At 41.3% G+C, this 21,435-nt stretch overlaps 1 protein-coding gene across 2 annotated transcripts in view; it reads right to left on the minus strand.

Moving 5' to 3' along the window:
* The window catches only part of GRIN2B (glutamate ionotropic receptor NMDA type subunit 2B), a 442,738-nt gene that overhangs the window by 68,945 nt on the left and 352,358 nt on the right, over positions 1–21,435 (minus strand). For both annotated transcript variants that reach the window (XM_055358714.2, XM_055358713.2), the window contains 4 exons: positions 6,870–7,072; positions 5,912–6,083; positions 5,533–5,686; positions 2,147–2,272 (listed from right to left, as the gene is read on the minus strand). In XM_055358714.2, coding sequence (XP_055214689.1) covers positions 2,147–2,272; positions 5,533–5,686; positions 5,912–6,083; positions 6,870–7,072 — 655 coding nt within the window. The remainder of the gene's footprint in view (positions 1–2,146; positions 2,273–5,532; positions 5,687–5,911; positions 6,084–6,869; positions 7,073–21,435) is intronic.

Consider the following 21,435-nt stretch of genomic DNA (forward strand, 5'->3'; position numbering starts at 1 on the left):
TCCTGGCTAACATGGTGAAACCCCGTCTCTACTAAAGACAAAAAATTAGCTGGGCGTGGTGGCAGGTGCCTGTAGTCCCAGCTATTCGGGAGCCTGAGGCAGGAGAATGGTGTGAACCCAGGAGGCAGAGCTTGCAGTGAGCTGAGATCGCACCACTGCACTCCAGCCTGGGCAACAGAGCAAGACTCCGTCTCAAAAAAAAAAAAAAAAAAAGAATATCAGGAAGGCCAAAGGGGAAGTCATAGAATCCTGGCCTGGCTACCTGCATCTAAGGGGAGAAAGGAAGCTGCTTTTGACTTTGATTTCCCCCCACCTAACCTTTGCACAGACAGTGCTTGGGCTTCTGCCCATGTATGTATTGTGACCTCACTGCAATCTCTATTTGCTGATGGTAAAATCTTGCCTGTTGTCTGAATCTCCATGTAGCCCCTCCACTGCAGAAATGAACATCTGCCTGCACAGTTTTACAACATATTTGCACAGGTCTTATGATGTAATCTGTGATCCTGATAGCATCTGCTCAGCCAAATAAATCATCAGGGACAACTCATGTTGAACCTGATATCTAACTGTGCACACACATCTGTGCGTGTGGACCTTATTTCATGCAACAGATGTGTAACTAAAAAGTTGTTTATAAATCAAAGCTTTATAAATTGTAAAATGCTCTAAGGAGACTTGATATTTAAAGTGGCCCCATGTTGAATTCCTCTGTGAAGACAAACATCCTTCGGTAAAGTGAGTAATTGTAAGCCCTCGCTCTGAGCTTTCTTTGCAAATCTGGGTTTTCGGCTCCTGTTATTTTTTCAAGGGAGAGAGGCAATGCACACTGACTTTAGCTCTTGACATTGCCAACCTAAGTATATACTCATGTGATTCCCAGATGTTCCACTTCTCACTGGTGCCACACAGGCTGGGATATAGCCACGGCTTCTGGATGAAGCACAGGTGGAAGGCCCCTGATTGTACCATGCCATGGAGATACCCCAAATCCCACCTCAGAATACACAAACCAAATTAAAAGGTAGGTCTTCACTTGGAAATACTTCAGTAAAGTGTTGTTTCACAGCTTAGACTGTGAATCCAACAGAAGCATGAGGAAGATTTTATAAAATACTGCTGCCTGAAACCCTATACTCAGAGATTCTTATTAAATTGGTGTAGGGTGGGGCTGGTTATTTTAACATGCAACCAACATAGAGAAACACTATTTTGAAACATACAGTGGTCTAAGCCCCAACCTAGACTTAGTGAATCAGAAAATGAGGTCCAAGCACCTGTGTCTTTTAGATGCCCCATAGATCATTCTTATGTGTAGCCAGGTTTAAGAATCTTTCCTCTTGGAGGTTTAATTCTAGGCTAGAGCTCACATTCTGGAATGGAGAAGACTCAGAGAAGGCAGAATATTTCTTAATCCTGGGGTTCTCAGGAAGTTTTAGAGGAGTTATTTACAAGGATCCCATGGTCCCCTTTAGAAATCATGTGAACTTTTAAAAACTGTCATAAATGCCTCAAACACGTGGGCAGCCCTCACATCTCTAGGTCTACCTACCCAGGAAATTGGACCATACCCAATAATAGCTATGAGTGAGAATTGGTCTTTCCCATTCATTTTATTTCCAACACCCAACTTTTATACTGTCTGGCAAGGGGGTTGAACCAGGGGCATATGCTTTGGAGATCTGGTACCTCAGTTGTGATCCTTTGGCACTGGGGAACTCAACCAGCCACAACCACCTGCATATATCCTGGGGCAATCCATTTCTTCTTGTTCTTAACATGTGTGTACAATCTGCCTTGTTAGCGACATCTGTTCCAACAGACTGCCCACAGCCTGAGGTTATCAAAATAGTTTCCTGTGACATGTTTATGCTATACCCGTATCTACCAATAGTTTTTCCTCTCCTTTACTTGGGAGTGAAACTAGGCTTGGGGCCAGGCATAAAGCAGACCTATAGATTCAAACTAACATCTTAACTGGGGTATTTCTAAAGAGACGCCAAGCTGGTGACTTAGAAGTGTTCACCTGAGGGTTCCTTTTCAGAAATGGATATGCTAGGGAAAATGCAGATAACAAATGAGGAGTCCAGAGTTTTGAAAATAAGGAGAAAAAAACGGGAAATGCAGCGGTTCCAGCCGGCCTTACCTCTGCCATCAGCGAGGCACCTGTTATAACCCACAGGGCTGAAGTACTCAAAGACAAAGACAGCCACGGCTGAGACGATGAGCAGCATCACAAACATCATCACCCATACGTCAGCGCTGAATGGCTCTGAGGAAGGGAAAAAAGCAGTGCTCAGGGTTAGAACAGAGAGCAAAAGAATTTGAATGAATTCACATATTCATTTCATATTTTAGGGGGTGGGGAACAAACCACAATGTGTTGTCTGCCTTCAGGAAGCCAGGGCCTAGGTTAGATTGTACTGAACCATTTCCTTAAAGGTCAAGGATTGCCTTCCTTCAAATACATGAGAAGGAGAGCTTCATGCCCGTGAGCCTTTTAGGTTGTAGAGGCAGTTTCTGCCATTATTGGACCAATATCTGGGTATTTCAGTAAATGGTGCAATTGGAAGAAGCACTAGCTATGAAGTGAGTGAGTTGTATTGGACTGACTCAATTTATGTTCTCATCTGTATGGCCACAGCATGTAATGGAGGCCTGGAAATGCCTTCTCCAATGCTTCTGAACCTTGCAGATACAGTCTTTCTCAACAGACCTACCTACTATTTTAGAGTTGAATTTGTTCAGGAATAATTATGTACAATAAATAAGCAGCCCCCTTTTCCCCTTGTATCATTTCTCTTAAACTTCCTAGCCTAGATTCACTTTTTCAACCTACTTTGATGTATTGTATGTTATCAGACATCATTAGGGTATGAGAATATAAGTCAATGTTAAAGTATCCTTCCACGTTAAATATTATCTGCAACAGTGGGAATTTAACAAGGGACAAGGGAACATGCCTAAGCTGTAATTCACAAACCAACTACAATCTATCCCCCATTACCAAGTGATAGGGTTGATGGGACAAGACTGGGCAAGGTAGCAAGAATGTTCCACACATACTTTCTTTAATATCTTTAATCATGTGTGCTGAATCCTTTCCAATTGAGCTAAATATCTCTCTGGCTTGGAGGTGTCCAGAAACTAGATACTATATTCCAGAAGCCATCTCTGTAAAGGCCTATAAAAAGGGACAATCACTATTCTGTCCCATGATACAATGCTCCCTCAATTGTGTCTCAAAATAGTTCTGGCCTTTTTAGCTGTCACAGCACATTGTAAACTCATAACTAAGTGAATTAACATGCTGTTTTCTCCATCTTCCAAATCATTAATAAAGATGAAGTTTAAAAAGGGGAAAAATTGGCTGAAAATTAGAAAATATATTTCTTACTCTGAAACCTACTTTATTATTGAACTCCCAAAGGAATTGTAAAAGCCTGGTCACTTAATCAATTTTTAAAAGATCTTGATAAAGCCCCAGTGCTTAACACACCAACTGTGAAATGCAAAACCTTTCAATGGCAGCTAGAGAGGTGAGCATAAGAGGTACAATTCAAAGACTCTCTCCAGAGGTGTGGAGAAAACCTCTGCACACTTGACTCTAATTGATTGCAATTCTACCCTGATTTCCCTTTTGTCTAAGATTGGGGAATAACTGAGTAAAAGCACCACCTCTATGGTCTTTTCCTCCCATTAGGCCCAGGGAAACTTTCTATACACAAAATACATCGTCTGTTTTGGTCTTTACAATTTAGAAACTACTTTTACCACATACTATATATATAATCCTTCTAATGGCCCTTTCATTAGGGATTACCTTATCTATTTTATGGAGGAGTAAACTAGGACTGAGAGGTCAAGGTTCTTTCCAATTCATACTCAGAAAGTGTCAGGGTCAGGTTACAAACTGAGCCAAAAAGTCTGTGTTTTTTCATTGTATTACATTGCTCTTTGTCCCCCCATGCTGGTTCCTGGGTTAGGGGCTGAACTCTGAAACGGCCTTATTTGTACTAGAACACAGGTTCTGAAGGCTACCATAGCTGGATTTTAATCCTACAGCTGCCAGTTATCAGCTAAGAGATGGCTGGAAAATGGCTTAATAGGTCTAAGATTCAGTTTCCTAAGCTATAAAATGGGTATAATAACATTTTATGAGTTAATATAACCAAAGGATGTACAATGATGCCTGGCACATTATATAGTAGGTGCTCAATAAATGTTGGCTTCTCTTATCCCTATAACTAACTGCTCCTCCTCTGAATACAGACGTAAACACACCCTGCCTGACATTTCTATGCTATTCCAGGGATATATTAATGTACCACTGGCTCTGCCAGTTCAGAAGTTAAGGTAGTGCTATACTGACAAGGTTAGAATTAGAATGTGGTTCTGTTTATATCTCTTAATGTTCCAATTATCCTTGCACAGCAAAAAAAAAAAAAAAAAAAGCAAATAAAATATGTATAGAAGCTATGAGAATTACTGGATACAGTGTGTACTATGTAATCACATTTCACATAAAATTGGCAAGGCTGGAATTTGCTTCACTCTGAGTAAGAAGATTAGCTAAGAAATTTGAGTAATTTATAGAAAAATTCTATGGAGCCTATAACTCCATTTTGCAATGCATTAATTGAATTAATTCCCTATGGTTAGAGCTTAAAGAAATGTTAGTCACTGTCTACTGTAATAGCCCCATTTAAAAAATGTTGATGTGCCTTAGAGAGACGGTGACTCGTCCAGGGGCTTACAGCTTGTTTATGCCAAACCCAGTCTCCTTTCTGCTAGCCCAGTGTTCTGTTTTCAAGGTGACGTTTTATTTTCCAACCCCTCATTCCATGGCCCCTGCAAAAAATATGGGGTATGAGCTCACAAAAGACCTCATCTAATTGAAATCTTGGCCTCATCTCACCCAGTCTTATATCACGTCTGAGATTTTTGACATTTAAGTGATGCTGGAGAGAATGGTATGGGGAGGGGCGCGGTGGGGTGGGAGGAAGAATCAGATCAGCTCTATCTGGCAAAGCCTCAGAAAATTTGTGTGGAAACAAAAAACCTTTTTTGGTAGCTCTGAGCGCAATTCTTGCAGATAATTAAAAATAAATAGATATTTCAATGATATCCAGAATTAGAAATTATTATGGCAAGAAGCAGTCTCAGAGATCAGCCTGGTTGAAATGACTTCTCCTATGGATGAGGAAACCAAGTCCCCAGATAGAGCAAATTTGCTCAAGGTCACATGCTGACTAAACGGCAGGAATGGGACTACAGTAAGCCCTCTGAGGACCAGCCCAGTACTACTTTCTTAGATGGCATTATGCTTTCCTATTTTTCTGGGTGTTCATCAGCTTTCATGTTTGAGATTAATTGATTTTGAAGTCCTCTAAGTGAAGTCCCTGGCTGAGTTGAGCTCCTAGCAAACCACCTTCTAGCTGGAAGAGCCTGGCCATGTGCTCCTTCTTTTTTCCTTATTTCACTTCCCCATCCATACGTCCATTTCCTTCCACCAGCAAACCCATCACTTACCTAAGAAGGCAGAAGGTGAGACAGTCCCATTGCTGCGTGACACCATGACACTGATGCCTGTCTCTATGAAGGGCACAGAGAAGTCGACCACCTCCGATCGTTCCTCATTGATGGTGAGTGAGCCCACTGCCATGTAGGCCCTCTTCATGACCACCTAAAAGAAAGGCGTAATGCTCCGATTAAAACATTCAGGAGGGCAAGGGACCACCACAAGGAAAATACAGCCTAGCAGTGGTTTTCTTTGTATAGTGGGAACAATATATCTTATTTGCCATTTTATGTTTTCTGAAATGCATAAAGTGAGCATGTTTTAAACTTATATTTAAAAGAAGGAAAATAAATGAAAATGGAAATGGAAACAGCCCTTGTGGACACTCACCTCTCCAATCATACCATTCCAGGTTCCATTGATTTTCTTCCCATGCTTGCCATTGGTAACCAGGTAAAGGTCATAGGTGAACTTCACAGATTTAGAAATTTTCTTAAGGATGTCGATACAGAACCCCTTGCAGCATTTTTTGATGTAACCCGGCTCTTCGTCTGTTTTATTCCTAGCCAATTAAAGAAACAAAAACAAACAAACAAAAAAGGCTTTGTACAAAAAGCAAACATTACCCTTTGCCATTAAAAAACCTCCAATCCCAAAGCAGGCCCCCTACACAGCTCAGCACAATTTATACTAGACTCGAGTGAAGAAATAAAGCAGGCAACAGACCTGCAATATTCTCATTATCTCGTCGTATTGAGATATGTTTCCTCTTAATTTTAATTCTCCTTTGAAGTACAAAATACATAAGAAAAGGGTACATATTTGAAGGCTTCAGTTCAATGAATTTTCAGACTGAACGCCTATTAATCAGCACCCGGATCCAGATACAGAAAAGTTACCAGTACCAGAGAGGCCTCTTGTTTCCCACTCTAGACACTTCACACCAAGGAGAACCATTATCCTGACTTTTAAAAGCATAGATTAGTTTTATATTTTTCAAAAAATTGTTCTAAATCTCAAGATTCTGGGACATGCTGGCCCAAGAAAACATATTTGAACACCAGAAGTAAACTTAAATCTCCATAAACTTGAGGTCCTAATCATTAAGGCCAAGCAAGACCAAAGAAACTTTAGTATGGGAAGTTGGCCATCATTTTCCCAGGTTACCAGCTGGACAGAACGAGACATCAGACCAGAGGGCTGCCAGTAATCCCACAGCTCAAAAGCAACTAGAAATCAGACACAGTGCCCAATTCTCATGCCTCAGGTCTCAGGCCAGCCAAGTGCTAACAGGTGCATCAAAGCTGACTCTCCCATGCCACCCAAAGTCATTGAGAGGATGCCATACTCAGTGACTATGCGTTTTTGGCAGGGGACTGTGTTCCTCATGCAGGTTCCACTCAGAGGGTCCACACTTTCCACAATGACAAATGGTGCCTCCTCCAGGGTCACAATGCTCAGATGGTCATCCTCCTGCTCTTCAGTCTCTGGACACATTCGGGGCCACACATAGTACTTCATCTGCAGGGACTTGTCTTTCCACTTCCCCACCTGCACAAGGATGAACACAAGAATCAGAAACCACTGGCCACAACATAACAGCCTGTCCCAGTATTGTCTGAACAATCCCAGGAAGCAGTTGAACAAAAGCCAACAAGTGCCAACATTGTACATACTAGAGATAGGAATACTTTTTAAATCATATGCCCCAAATGAGACTACTGTGTCCAAGTGTAAGAAAGACAATACATTCATTTATCACTCACTTACCAAACATTAAATGAGAACCTACTATGTGCTGGCACCCTGTTAAGACCCATGGCTCAAAGAAGCATCGTTCTATCCTTCATGAAGCTCACAGTGAGTGGAGTCAGATATGTAAACAAATATCTTGCAGCACTGTGTAGTAAGTGCTGTGAGGATGCTGGAGTTCCTGCATTATGTGTGGCTGCCAGTTTTTTCTATTTAGCTGTAACAAAGAGCATGATGGTGAGAGCAGCAGATAGCTTTGGAAAGGTCAACAGAACAATGGGAGCGAATGAGCCAAAATGATGTGTTTTGGCTGTAGAAGAGATCCAGTGGGGAGAGCTAGGTGGATCTAAATTGGAATAAAATTACAAATTGGGATTAAAGAATACTAACACTGTTTGGGAAGGGAGCACAGTTAGGCTGGGGATGAACATGGGTCAATGCAGATGTGCACCTCCTGGGCTGGGTGGAAGCCCTGGGATGAATCAGATATGTCTCTCTGTGAGCCACCACCTATGGCCACACAGGCTGAGTGCCCCAACACCATGGAGCACCATCCACATGGGCTCCAATGTGAAAGGCCAGTGTCCCCGAATCATGAACATGGCGGCCTGCTGGCAACCATCCTGAGAAATGTATGGGTTCCATTATTTTTCAGAAGAGCCACTCATTCCTATTTTTAAGGGAATCAACATGGCTTTGTTGGGGGGTTCTCATTCTCTCTGTCTCATTGAGTTTAATGGAGAAAGAGGGAACACTTGCTTATTTTCTATAACTGAGCATCTTCAATTATCGTAAGGAATTATGGATTGCAAGCACCTGCATTTTCTCAATCTATGATTTCCTCCATGCAGCAACGGAAATTAGTAGAACAGGTGAGGCACCAGGAACTACAACACCACTTAATTTATTAACTACAGAAATCAATAAGAAGCAACAAGTTGGTAGGACTTCATAAATTTTCAAGCAAAACGGCTTGGATTTCCATATTAATGCAAAACCCAGACTCCCTCCTTCTTGGTTTCTTTGTCCAGTAGCATAGCCACTGCCCTTGTGTTACTGCATCATTATAATGCAGGCAGTGGCTTGGTGGCATAGGCTATCTTATTTGGTACCTACACAGTCCTTGTTTGGCTGATGCTTGTTGGTTTTCTTTCAAGGGTATAAATGATGTTTTGCTTCTTTGTTCAGAATCATGCACTGAACCAAACGTTTGCTTTCCTTCATGTGTATAGGCTTCTCTGAACTGTTGATCCTGATTTTAGAACAAGTCTGTTTTTTCTCATATTGCTAAGACTACTTATTTCTAAAACAGAAATTTCCAAATGGCTCTCCAGCCAGTGGAGATACTAATGTCCTCTGCCAGTTGGGCCAGGTAGGAATTGGGAGAGGAGAGACTCAGTCCTGGGGGTCCAGGACATTGGTCACCCCCTCCCCAAATAGGCCTATTTACCCTAGTGGCCAAACTGGTTTATATTCTGCACCTTCAATAATGTGTAAAAGGTTGAGAAGCCCTAAAGTACTTATTTATTTATTTATTTATTTCCTATCATCTTCCCTCAACAGTCCCTTTTGATTTTTTTTCTCTTAAATCCAAATTTATTCTTGTCCATTTTTATTGCTACTAGCCTAGCCTATTATAGCCCAGCGGCCCATTCTGACATTATTGCAGGAAATTTCAAACCTCACTAAGGGTCCCCCAGAGTCCATTGTGGACACTGCTGCCAGATGGCTTTCTTAAAACACAATTTTGTCATATAATCCTGATTCAAAAATTTCAACAATCTCTCACTGTCCTCAGAATTGTGCCCAAATTTCTCACCTAGATAGTCAAGGTCTGTACCTTGAGTCTAGCCTACCTTGATACAGTTAACTTCACTATTTTACATCATGAATCCTTAGTTCAACTTGGAAAAGGAAGTTGTTGGTATTAAGAGCTAACATGGATTAATCAGGAACACTTTGCAACAAACTAGCTGCATTTTCTTTTCTAATAGACTTACTATATCTGTGGGAAAAATGCTACAGACATAACATTTTGGCAGAGTTTCTCAGATACTATTGTGAACAATATGGATATTGCACACTTTGATAGATTTGAAAGGAGTTTAAAATCTGTACCCAAAAAGGAAAAAAAAGAGATTGTTTAATGAATGACTGCCAACATAGAAAAAAGTCACTAGTGTCATATCAGGGGACTCTGTTCTTAGAAGCGGCCTGGGTAGTCTTTTAGAAAACAAAATACAAGTCATGCTTACAAAATTGCAGACAACAGAAAACTAGATAGGAGGAAAGATAAACTGCATTGCAGAATCAAGTTTGGAGGAGATATGAATTAGTTGGAATGATGGACTGAACCAAACTGAATGAAATGTAACAGTATTTGTACTCAAAATCTAGCATTTTGATGTTTTAAAAAGCAATTGCACAGTATCAAAAATGAGATATTTCAATCAGCAGTCTACAAAAGCTATTGCAATAACAATGGTATATTTATAGACATACATCATCGAGCATATGGGGTGAAGGGAAGGTATGAATGATCCTCCCTTGCTCTGTGTTCATCATACCACAGCTGGAAAACTGGGTTCTGATCCTATAATTCTATAATCTACTGATTTTTATTAAATATATCATTCTCATTTCCCCAACAGTAGTTTGTTCACGCAGTTCCCTCTATCACACCCTTTCCCAACTTCTACCAAGTTAGCTGGGTAATATCCTTACTTCAAGTCCATTCATTTCAACCACCAACAACTGCACACTGATTCTGTGCCAGGCACTGGGCTATGTGCTAGAGGTAACAATACCAGGTAGCATTTATTGAGGGTATAGATGTGCTAGGCACTGACCATATCTAGTAATCTCATTATATCACAGTGAGCCTGTGAGATTGAGGCTCACATTTAATGTTTCATTTTACAGATGGCTACAGAGGGGTTTGATGACTTGCCCAGGCTCCCATGGTAAGTGACTTGAAGCTGAGCAGTCTGACTCCAGAGCTTGGACTCCTACCCACCGCTCTGCACTGCTTCTCTGACAGTGAAGGAGTAAGACATGTTCCTTTTCCTCCAAGGACAGTCTAGAGGGAAAAGACACTATCCATCGATAATAATAGGCTTTGGTGATTACTCTAATATCCACTATCCATTGACAAGTTAGGCTTTGGTAATTACTGTAATAAAAGATATAAATAAAGTACTCCTGCATTCAGAGTAGAAGTGATGTTTTCTAAAAGAATCAGAAGAAATCTCAAAGAGACCCTCATTTTGAGCTGTGGCTTGAAACGTAAATGATAGCTGAGGAGGTAAGAGTTATTTATCTGCCAAGGAAAGAGCAAGAGTGAGGGAACAGAGTGGTGCAGAGGCTAAATGAAAATGGCTTATTTTTCACACCTGTAAGGTCTGAGGCATGGGGAGCAATTGTCTAGCACAGTTCTCTTCCTTACGGGCCTGCTCACTGTAGCCGGATGATCTCTGCCAATCTTGAGAGCTGACTGGATTGTGTTCATCTCTTCCCAACTCCTTGTTCAAGGGTGTCAGGCTGGTAGCTTGAAACTGGCATGGGCACCATGAAGTTGGCAAACACTATCAATCAGGCTTCCTCTGTCCAGCCCCGGCCCCTGTTGTTAAACATCTACCAGCTCACCACTGCCCAGAACCCAATCATTCATCATTTCATGCTATCTACTACCTTCTTTAATGATTTTTTAAATGTTCCAGGTGATTGTCTTAATTAAAATAATTCTAAACATGTCTCTGAGTATTTCTGAGACTGTAAACACATTTCTAAAACACTGTGAGCCTTAGTTTCTGCATCTGTAAAAATAGGTGTGTGGCATTCTGAGGTGCCTTCCACATAATTTCATGATCATAATTTCTTTAGGACAGGGGCTCTCTACATCCTACAAATTAAAGCCCGATGAAGAGGTGCTTTTAGAGGTTACTTTTTGAAGGGGTGGCAGTATCTGATTTGTTTCTGCAAAATACGAGCTTGCCTTAAAGTCGTTATTTTTTTTTCGTTTCTTCAAGGAAACAAAAAAAAAATAAGAAGGAAAGTTAAATTCCTTGAGTACTGAAAGGTGAAACTTTTTTGAAAAAAAAAAAATCAGAATATCAGATTCCCAATTCCAACAAACAGGGTTCATGTTAAAGAACATGTTTAGATAGTCACTGCCAATTCTTTATGGAGCAAAGGCAGATTACAAATGAGTAAATAACTAAAATTAACAAAAAAGGAAACAAAAATTATGTAGAAGAACAAGGTGTATTTCAAGCAATCTTTCTCTCAAGGGGGAGAAAGTATGGTGAAAAATATAAATGGGAAAGTTTGAAAGAGCAATGAAAAATAGTAAATAGAGAAAGAGAAGCCAGAGGCACCAAGCAAACATCTTGAAAGTTCATCTAGGATGTCCGAAGTGGTGTGAGTCTACAATCCTGGAAGTGCAGACAGCGGTAGAACATGAGGCTAACAGGAGATATTTCAGAGACAATGTAGCGAGAAGAACTGAATGAAGAATTTATGCTTGAGATTAATATACGATCAGGAAAATAAAAAACCTTAAGAAATAATGAAGAAAATGACTGTAAAGCACTCAGAATTCCTTTGAGGTAACTAAACAAACATCATTACCACAAGCACATTTCACAACATCTGTCTACAAAAAAATTCAGTTATCTGCCATTCTAACATTTAAAAAGATCTCTTGAGGACCAAAATCATCTTTCTCAAGAGAAAAAAAAAATTTGCCTAGTTTTTTTTTTTTTCAGAAAAACAGTGATGTTTTAGAGTTTCTGGTTTGGTTCTCTTGGTACAGGCTGAACACCTGAATAGCTGGGAATTTCTCCTCGGAAGGAAGTCTACCTTACAAACCTGTGGCACCTTCGAGTGGACTTGGCTCATAAGGCTTCCCTTAGGAAAATTCTAGGGAACTAGTCTGTAATGCTTTTAGACTTCAAAGTCTTCCTTCTGCTAACAGATTCCTCCATTACTGCCAGTGAAATTGGCACCAATTAGCACCCTGACAAGGCCACACATTAAAAAAGACCACAGAGACTGTGTTCCTCTCTGAAAGCCCCCATGTTTGTCCCTCCACCATGAACAGTTGATGTGAGCAGAAGGGCGAATGTGTCATTGTGAAGAAGGGAGAGGGGACCAGGGCAGGGTATTGAGGCCGCTGCAGTCCTTGCACAGATTAGCAAAGGACATCGGTCTCCTTGGGCTGCCTCTCTTGTCTGCATAGAAAGTCATTTTTTAAGATTCTGGAACAAAAACACTTATTAGAGCCTCTTTAGGCGTCAAAGGTTATTTTTCAAAAATCAAAGCATTTTTGTTTTTTGCTTGAGATGACATCTGGATGTAACATGAAACACTTGCTGCTTATTTTAAGCCTTCATCTGACTTTTAAAATGTGAAACTTAAAGCTACATGCTATTTCCCTGAGCAAGCTAAAGGAAGAGGCAGTCTCTGCAAGGCAGCCTAAATTCTGCATCCCATTCTGTCCTGCAGCCCCGGGGCAGGCCTCAGACTCTGAATAGAGCAGAAATCCAAGGACAGGAGGACACCCTCACTTCCCCACCCCCAAAGCTATACATCTTAACTCAACTCTGAGGATTTTTAATGTTTGAATATACGATAATACTTCATTTTGCTCAATCTTTGTTTTTCTCTATTTACCTATCTTTAGTTTGTTTTCTGCTACTATAAAAAAAACACACACAGACTGGGTAATTTATTTTTTTTTTAAATGTATCCCTCACACTTCTAGAGGCTGGGAAGTCCAATATAAAGGTGCTGGCATCTGGCAAGGGCCTTCTTGCTGCATCATCCCACGCAGAAGGCAGAAGGGCAGGAGAGTATGTGTGAGAGAGAGAGCAGGAGAGGGCCAAGCTCACTTTTATAACAAATTCACTCTCTCAATAACCAACCCACTACTTTGATAATGTCATTCATTCACTCATGAGGGCAGAGCCTCAGGACCTAATTGCCTGTAAAATGTCCCACCTCTCAACAACGTTGCATTGAAGATTAAGTTTCCAACTTAATGAACTTTGGGGGACACATTCAAACTACAGCACTACCTCTCCCCCTCATTTCTTTGTAACCAAGTGAACATTCTAACACTGTATGGCCCTGCATTATCTGTATCCATTCAAAATACATCTACATATATACAAAGAAGGGGATTTGTGTGACTTGGTATGTATGCGTGTTTCCTAAATCAAATCATAATACACACATTTCTCTACCACTTACTTTTCCCACTTCAGTGTGGAATTTCTTCCAACAGTAGATCTAACTTCTTTTAAGAACTGCATAGTAGCCTATAATAATGAATGTGCCTTGATTTATTCAAGCGTAGCCCTATTGATATTTATGATATTTCCAAAAAATTAACCAGAAGACATAATACATATCTTGGTATTTCTAAGGCATCAATTCCCAGAAATGAAAAGGTGGAACAAAAGGATATGTATGTTTTTAAATGTTCTCAATGGTGTCAGAATACAACAGTTTTCAACAATTGAAATTCCTATCAGCAAAGCACAAGAGCGCATCCTGCTCACACTCTCACCAGCACTAAGTTTTTATCACTACTAAATGCTTGCCAATCTGAGGAATGAAACACGATATCTTCCTGCTCTAATTTTCATCTCCTTGCCTCACAGTGAGCGCAAGCACCTTTCCACATCTCTTAGCCATTTAAATTTTCCTCTTTTACCCTCTAGTCACATCTTTTATCCATTTTCTATTGAGTTGTTTGTCTTTCTTATCCATTCATAGAGAAGAGCTCCTGGTGTAGTATGATAGTAACCCTTCATCTCTCAGGTAAGCTTGAAATATTGTTCCCACTCTGAGATTTGTCTTCTGACTGGTCTTTTATTCTGTGCACAAAATTTTACTGTTTTTCTTTTGCAGTAAAACATAATATGTCTTTTTAAATGGAGGGTTGGTTTCCTATCTAACTTGTAAAACAATCTACCCCACTCCCAAAGTGTTCTTCTTTGGTATTAGTATACTTTTGCATGTAGCTTTTCCTATACTACATGTGACAGAGATGCAGTTTTGCTTTCTGTTGTTGCACATGACCTTCCCCTGCCTGCAGGTCTGTCCCCTTTCCATGTTTCAGGAATGTTCTGCATTCTCCTTGGCCCTTCTCAGACCTCTCCACTGCCATGATACTGTCCCTGATCACCCCAGCCCAGAGAAAGAGCTTTCTTATTTGATCTCCTGTAATAATTTTGTGGGTCAACCTCTCCCTTTGGCTATCATATTAAAATGTTAGCTGTATTTCAAAATTCATATCTCTGAACTGGTCCTTAAGCCCTTCGAGGGCAGGGACTATATTAGATTTTCTCTTTTTTGTGCCTTGTACTGGCATGAATAACAACTATGTTCTCGGTAAATTATTGACTGATGTCACTGCACACCCTCCACAAAGCCTCCACTAGATCTCCCTCCAGTGTTCTTTCTTCCATGAAAAGGATGTAAGATATAAAGCCTGCTTCATTCTGTTTCTCTTCAGCCTTCCTGATTATAAACTTACCCTGGACAGACTCAGTTCTATGTGAATGGCTGTAAGTGCAATGGCACAATCTGCTGCAGTATCTAAAAAGGCCACTGGCATGGCTTTGATGCTTCTTCTCCTAATTATTTGCATATTCAGTGCCATCTAGGTTTAGAAATCCAGTTTTTGAAAAGTGTGCTTGGAAATAATTTCCATATTTAAATTTGATCCATGACTGCCTTTGGCCTATGACTGCCTCATCACTTACTAAGCTGGGGACCGGTGGCTCTGGGTACACACGCTGAAGGGAAGCCCATCCAGCCAATCCTGTCTGGCACCTGCATGGCTCTCCCAGGGACACTGAGACATCCACTGCCATCTCGGGCCTCAGATGCTATCCCTGGCTGAGCCCTGCCTCTCCAAGAGAGCCCAGGCCCCCTCAGCACTGTGTGTACCCATTTTTGCTGCTGGGCACTGCCCTCTGAGTGACTCTTGTTCGCTGCTTATCTTCCTTGCATCTTTCCTACTCTGGAGAGTGAAGAAATGGGAAAATGGGGGAGGTAGAGCAGACTCACCTGCCAGGAATGGAAGTTGTTGATTCCCTCAGCACCAGAGAGCTGTTATGGTCATTTCAGATAACACCACGGATGGAGATGTGATCATATTAGAGTAATTAGAGCCATTAGGGACCAGGCCGAGGGCCAGGCACTTCTTGTGGAGGTCTATCAATTCATTGCCACTAAAAAAGGTGGATATTATTAATTGCCTACAATATAGACCAAAAAACCCAAGGCTCATTGAGGGACCAGAATTTTATCTCTGATTTGTTTGACTCTAGCAGCTCATATTTTTTTCACCACGCTATGTTACCAAGAGAATATTTATGACCTCTATATTCCTTGCAAACTTACTGTGATCTAAGAGAGTAGAAGAGTCTGTTTCAGCTCACCCTAGTCTCCCAAGATCCCTGATGGTTGTGTCTAAAGGATTCATGGCAAGTGGCAACTGAAGTTCATAATGGGGGCCAGATAGGCAGAATGGTGGCAGGTGGCAGTGGGAGGCAGGGTACTGACAAGCTGTGTGACCTTGCATGAATTATTTAATCTCTCTGTGCTTGGCTCATTAGTTTTCTGCAAGTATTTGCTATTTTTTCCTCCTCCTTCTCATTATAAATATTACTACTACAATTGAAAACATCAGTGCAGCTCCTTAATGTGACTTCCTCCCAGAAACATAATTTTTTGTGCAAGTGGCTTGCAATTGTCAAGGGGGAAATACTGAACAAATTCTACTTCCCAAGCTTTTAACTCAATTTTTTCCAAACATCACGGCGAACTCTATGAGGTTCTTTTGGTTTCATTCACTATTTTCATTCACGTGCAAATAAAAACAGAAATCACAGGAATAAAAATGCCAGTACCCTTCTGAATTTACCCAAGGTCTTGAATCCAAAGAGTCCCATTGAGCGAGGTGGTGCCTCGTCATAAACCCCTCCCCGGGACAAGATGCCATTTTAGAAAAGAGCATTAATTCTTTTAGGTCAGAGAATTTTGTAAACAGTTTGCTAAACAGGCTCAAATAGGTGGAAAGATTCAACAGGATTTCCTGAAGTATCTAATGCCTCTTGGCTCAAGGGCTCAAAAACTCCCAAGCCACAACTCTCCATCCTTGGGAACCCATAATCCTCAGAGTCCTATTCTTAGACTTATAGGAGCTCAATCAGTGAGAACTGAGCTCTACCTTCTCCTTTGATGTGCCTTCTTCCAATGAAGACCTGTCTTCTGGAACAACAAAACTGGGTCCCAAACCATCTTCTGGGACATGCAGGACACAGTGAGGAACCACTCAAACAGACCACTCCCTCTAAATCAACTTCTTCCTGGACATGTGTGCACCATGCCCAAGGCCTTGGCTTGCTCCAGAACACAGCTCAGCAGCGATGCTGAACTGCTGACTGATAAATGATGGGTGGGTTCTAGGGATGCTGTTATAATCTGCTTTTGGGAACTGGGCCACAGGCTGCAATCACTGATACTGCTTGTCATCAGGTTACCTTGTCATTACTCTCTACCTTTATTCTCAAATGACAGTTGTGAGGGTAGAGCAAAAGTGTGTAATGTTGGACAATTCTGAACTGTGACTTTCTGGATTTGAGCACTGACTTGGCAAGGTCTTCATTAGTACTCAGGCAAATATGTATGTATGTGTATGTCAACTCATTCATTCACCCTACTTTATTCTAATTTGTCATATTAGTAAGGAACATAGACTTTGAAGTCAGAAATGCCCAATTTGAATCCTTGCTTTTCCATCATTGGTTGCATGTGATTCTGGATGACTTAATCTTTTTAACCCTGTGTTGTGGATGGCTACTGTTGAGCTACCAACCAGCCATCCCTACCTCTCCTTCTGACTCACTCTCCCCTCTCCCCCCTCACCATAGCTCTTTATCTCCTCCTCTTGTGAACTGCCCCTTCCTCAACTCCACCGATGTGATCCTGTGGAGGTTGCCATTTTATTCCACCTCCTGGTCTACCCACTGACCCAGCCATAGCTGAGAGGTTGAAGGGTGGGGCACCTGACTGGCTGGGTCAAATCCTCGGGATTTTTGGTAGGACCCAGGAGAATGTTAAGTCAGTCTCATTCTAGTGGCATAAGCTATAATATGTAAAATTCAGAAGCCCTGGGCAGCCATGTTTTGTAGCCTATGGAGAAACTGACCTATGGAAGGAGAGAAGAATGAAGGCAGAAGCTACTGAAAAGTAAATACAAGTGAGAGTATGAGCAAGATATATGACAGCATCAGAGTCCCGGTTTATGGCTATTCTGGGGGCTCAACCACATTCCCATTGTGAGTTCTGTTGAGATGATCCATTATCCTATAACACAGTTGTCTTTTGCTTAAGCTGGTTCAAGTTGGATGTCTATTCTTTATAATCAAAACAGTTCTCATAATGTACTGTGTATTTCATTCATAAATGGCAATATAACTATCTTTGTGGGGTTCTGATGAAAATTAAATAAAATAATGTACATAAAGTGCTTTGCAAAGTGCCTGGAGCATGGTGAGCCCTGAGTAAATGACAGTGGTTGTGGTGGCAGTAGTGACATTTATCATCGCCAATTTCTGTCAACATCTCAGGAGCCAAGAAGTAAGTTGGGTTGCAAGTGACAGGCAGATTCCTCAGCCATTCCCAAACAAGTGTCTCTCCAAAGGAAGAAGCAGCAGGGGGCCTCCACTCAAGCTCTTTGAGTCTTGGGTTCAGGCAGGGCCAATCGGCTAGAGTTCCTGTTGTTTGGTTAGTGACCTGTGGCTGCATTCTCTTCCTGGCCCTCAGGCCTTGTGGGGGTGCTTGGACAGCCACAGAGTCTACAGTCACAGCCAAACGCACTCAGCAGGCCACTTGGCATCTCTTACCACCTGGCCCATGTGCCAGACCCTGCTGCCAGGTGCAGTCATTTGCATGCCTTCCATCTCCCCTTCTATTCCCCATGCACTCCTTCTACAAGTCCCTTCCCAGGATTAAGAGCTCATAACCACAAGGGTCCTTTAAGACTCCCCACTTAGGGGTTCCCAAACCAAGTAAGTGGCAGAAACAGGATTTGAACACAGGCAGTCTGACACCAAAGCCTTTGTTTTTTACCACTCCTCTATGCCACAAATATTATGTGCCACAAGGCACATAAAATGCAGAGAACAGTATCAGGCATGTCATAATAATGTCTAATAATTGATGCTGATCTAGAATACCCGCCTGTCCTATTCTCCTTGGCAGTTCTGTGTGCCTTGGGCCTGCCATAGCATTAGATGATCTGGGGCCCAGAGAAGCAGGAGGATGAAAGACACTGAGTGGAAACAGCGCCACCATGCAGAAGGCACCAGGTTGTTGCAGAAGACCCCTGGGAGTCAGAAATGATTATACTGGTCTTCAAACAAGGCTTACTGGACTGGTCCCCAGCTTGCTCTACCCCTTGCCTGCTGACCAGTCTCATTACACCCTCTTCATGATCCTTCTCTGAATTTCAAGTGTTTTCAATATGTTTAAAGAAAAGTTTACTTGAAAATATGCAGGAATCTACTGATAGATCTTAGACAAACTAAACTAACCCCTCTCAGATATAGCTCAGGACACTAATGAAAAGTGATGCAAATCATTGCACATTTAGTAAACCAATCAAACAAGCAAAATTGGTTCTCAAGCAAATTTTTTTGGAGCTAGAACATGTAGCTGGACTAGAGCAGGACATCATCAGATGAGACTGCAGAGAGCTGCTTTTATCACTGCAGGGTGCCCATACACAAGTATCAGAAAGAAAGTAATGAGAAGCATTCTGGAAAAGGGACATATTGCATAAGTATAATGACAATATTTTCCAGACCACAAATCTGAATGTGAACACTGATAATTATGAATGTGCTTTCTGGGACAATGAAGCAATGTAGTTGAAAGTGTGATCATCCAGGAAATTCAAGACATAAGGTTGTGAATACATATGAAAAGAAACAAGGCATAAACATTAAAGAGACACATAAGAATTACTGAGGCAATGAGGGAGCACAAATGGAAGAGGTGAAAGTCATTTAAAATACATTATAATTTTAGAAGCCTAGACCACAAAGAAAAAAAAAAAGGCTTGAAGGATCTGTGTCTAAGAATGTACTTACTGTTCTCTCTAAGGTGACCTGTCAAATTCATAGAACAGTTTCCTCACACCTCACCAGGGCCATCCAAAACAAGACTAAATACTTAACAATAACACTCATTCTAAGATTGCCCAGGGTCGACCACTCTTCCTAGACAATAACGGTCAATTTGGTAGATAAGAATATCTGTAAAGAGTGAAGAAAATAGTTTTTTGTCAGATATTCTAGACTATAGGCTCCCAAACTAGGATATCCAAGGTCATTGCATCTCTCACGGAAATGCTTTTCTTCAGCTGTGGAGGGTAGAAATAGAAAGGATCCTACCTTGACTTCCATTCACAGATACTCTCCTTCTTGCCTGGATTTCTGCATTACTCCTAATGGTTTCCCCACCTCCATTCATGCTCCACTTGGCCCCCAGAGTGATTGCTCTAAACTGCACATCTGACTGCATCCTTACCCTTCTCAAAGGCTGTCAGGGCCTCCTCATTCACCTATAGAATAATATCTAACTTTGGAAAATTACACATTTATTCCCCACGTTTCACCCTTTCTCCTTTCCCTTCCTCTTTCCCTCCTTCCCTCCTCTTGCTCCTCCTCCTCCTCTTTCTTTACCTTTCTCTCCCTCTCTCTTTTCCTCTCTCTCTCTTGCCTCCCTGCCTTTGTTTCTTTTTTGGCTTATCTCTTCAGATTCCTAGCCTTTTAATTTCAATTGATAACACAGAATGCTCTTTCTTATCTGAATGTCTTTACTCATGCCCAAATCCTCTATTTTAAACCCCTGGTCTTCTGAATGACACAGCTCTTCCCTTAGGATTCGGCTCAGTAGCATCTATGCCAAGAAGTGTTTCCTTACCACACCCCTTGGCTGGACTAAGGGGTTAGGTGTCCTTCCTCTGTACTGCCAAAATACCGTGTACATATCTCGGCCTCACAACTTGCCATGATATCTTATATCTAACTGCTTATGTGTCTGGTCTCCTCCAGTAGATTATGAGTTCCTCAATGGCAGGGACTGAATATTATCATTTTCTTTTATCCCCAATACCTAGCATAGGGAAGATTACCACAGTAAGCACTAAATAAATGTTAGCTAAACACATAACAGCAAGATTTCAAAAGGGGAACCTGCTCCTGGCAGCTAATAATAGATAATGATGATTCTACCAATACTAGCTAATATTTATTGAGCATTTGGTATGTCAGAGGTGATGCTGAGCAAAACACATGCAGTATGAAATTTAATTTTCAGGATAGTCTTATAAGGTAGATATTATTTTTATATCCATTTATGGTAGATTCTTATATTAGTGGTAAATAAATGAATCAGATATCCCAGTATTCATGCCCTTGTCCAATCATTTCTCACGCTGACTCTGAGTTTAGCTTTGTGACTTGCTTTGCCCAATAGGATATCGAAAAATGTGACACATGTAGAGACTTGGATGAGCGATAGTCAGTGGGTCTTGTCTTGTCCTCTTGGAATGTTGCTGACAATGCTGAAAAAACTTGGGCCAGCCTCCTTGAGGACAACCAAACATAGAATGAGGCTCATCTGATCGCCAGTACCAACACTAGACCCATGAATTAGGCCATTTTGGATGGTTCAGCCTTGGTAGACTCATCAGATAAGTGACCCCCTGGAGACCAACCCAAAAACCACTAATTCAAACTTATTCTAATTCAAACTGCTGACCCAAAGAAGGCTGAGTAATAAAATGATGGCTGTTTCAGGCCACTAAGTTTCGAGGTGGTTGTTACACAGCAATATTCTCACACTGCTAAAAAGTACTACCTTACCCTGGGTAATTTATAAAGAAAGGAGGTTTAATTGATTCATAATTCTGCATGGCTGAGGAGGCCCCAGGAAACTCAAAATCATGGTGGAAAGCGAAGGGGAAGTAAGGCACATCTTACGTGGCAGCAGGAGAGAGAGATCAGGAGGGGGGAACTGTCAAACACTTTTACCACCAGATCTCATGAGAACTCCCTCACTATCATGAGAACAGCATG

This window comes from Gorilla gorilla, chromosome 10 (assembly GCF_029281585.2).
Source record: "Gorilla gorilla gorilla isolate KB3781 chromosome 10, NHGRI_mGorGor1-v2.1_pri, whole genome shotgun sequence".
Classification (NCBI taxonomy): domain Eukaryota; kingdom Metazoa; phylum Chordata; class Mammalia; order Primates; family Hominidae; genus Gorilla; species Gorilla gorilla.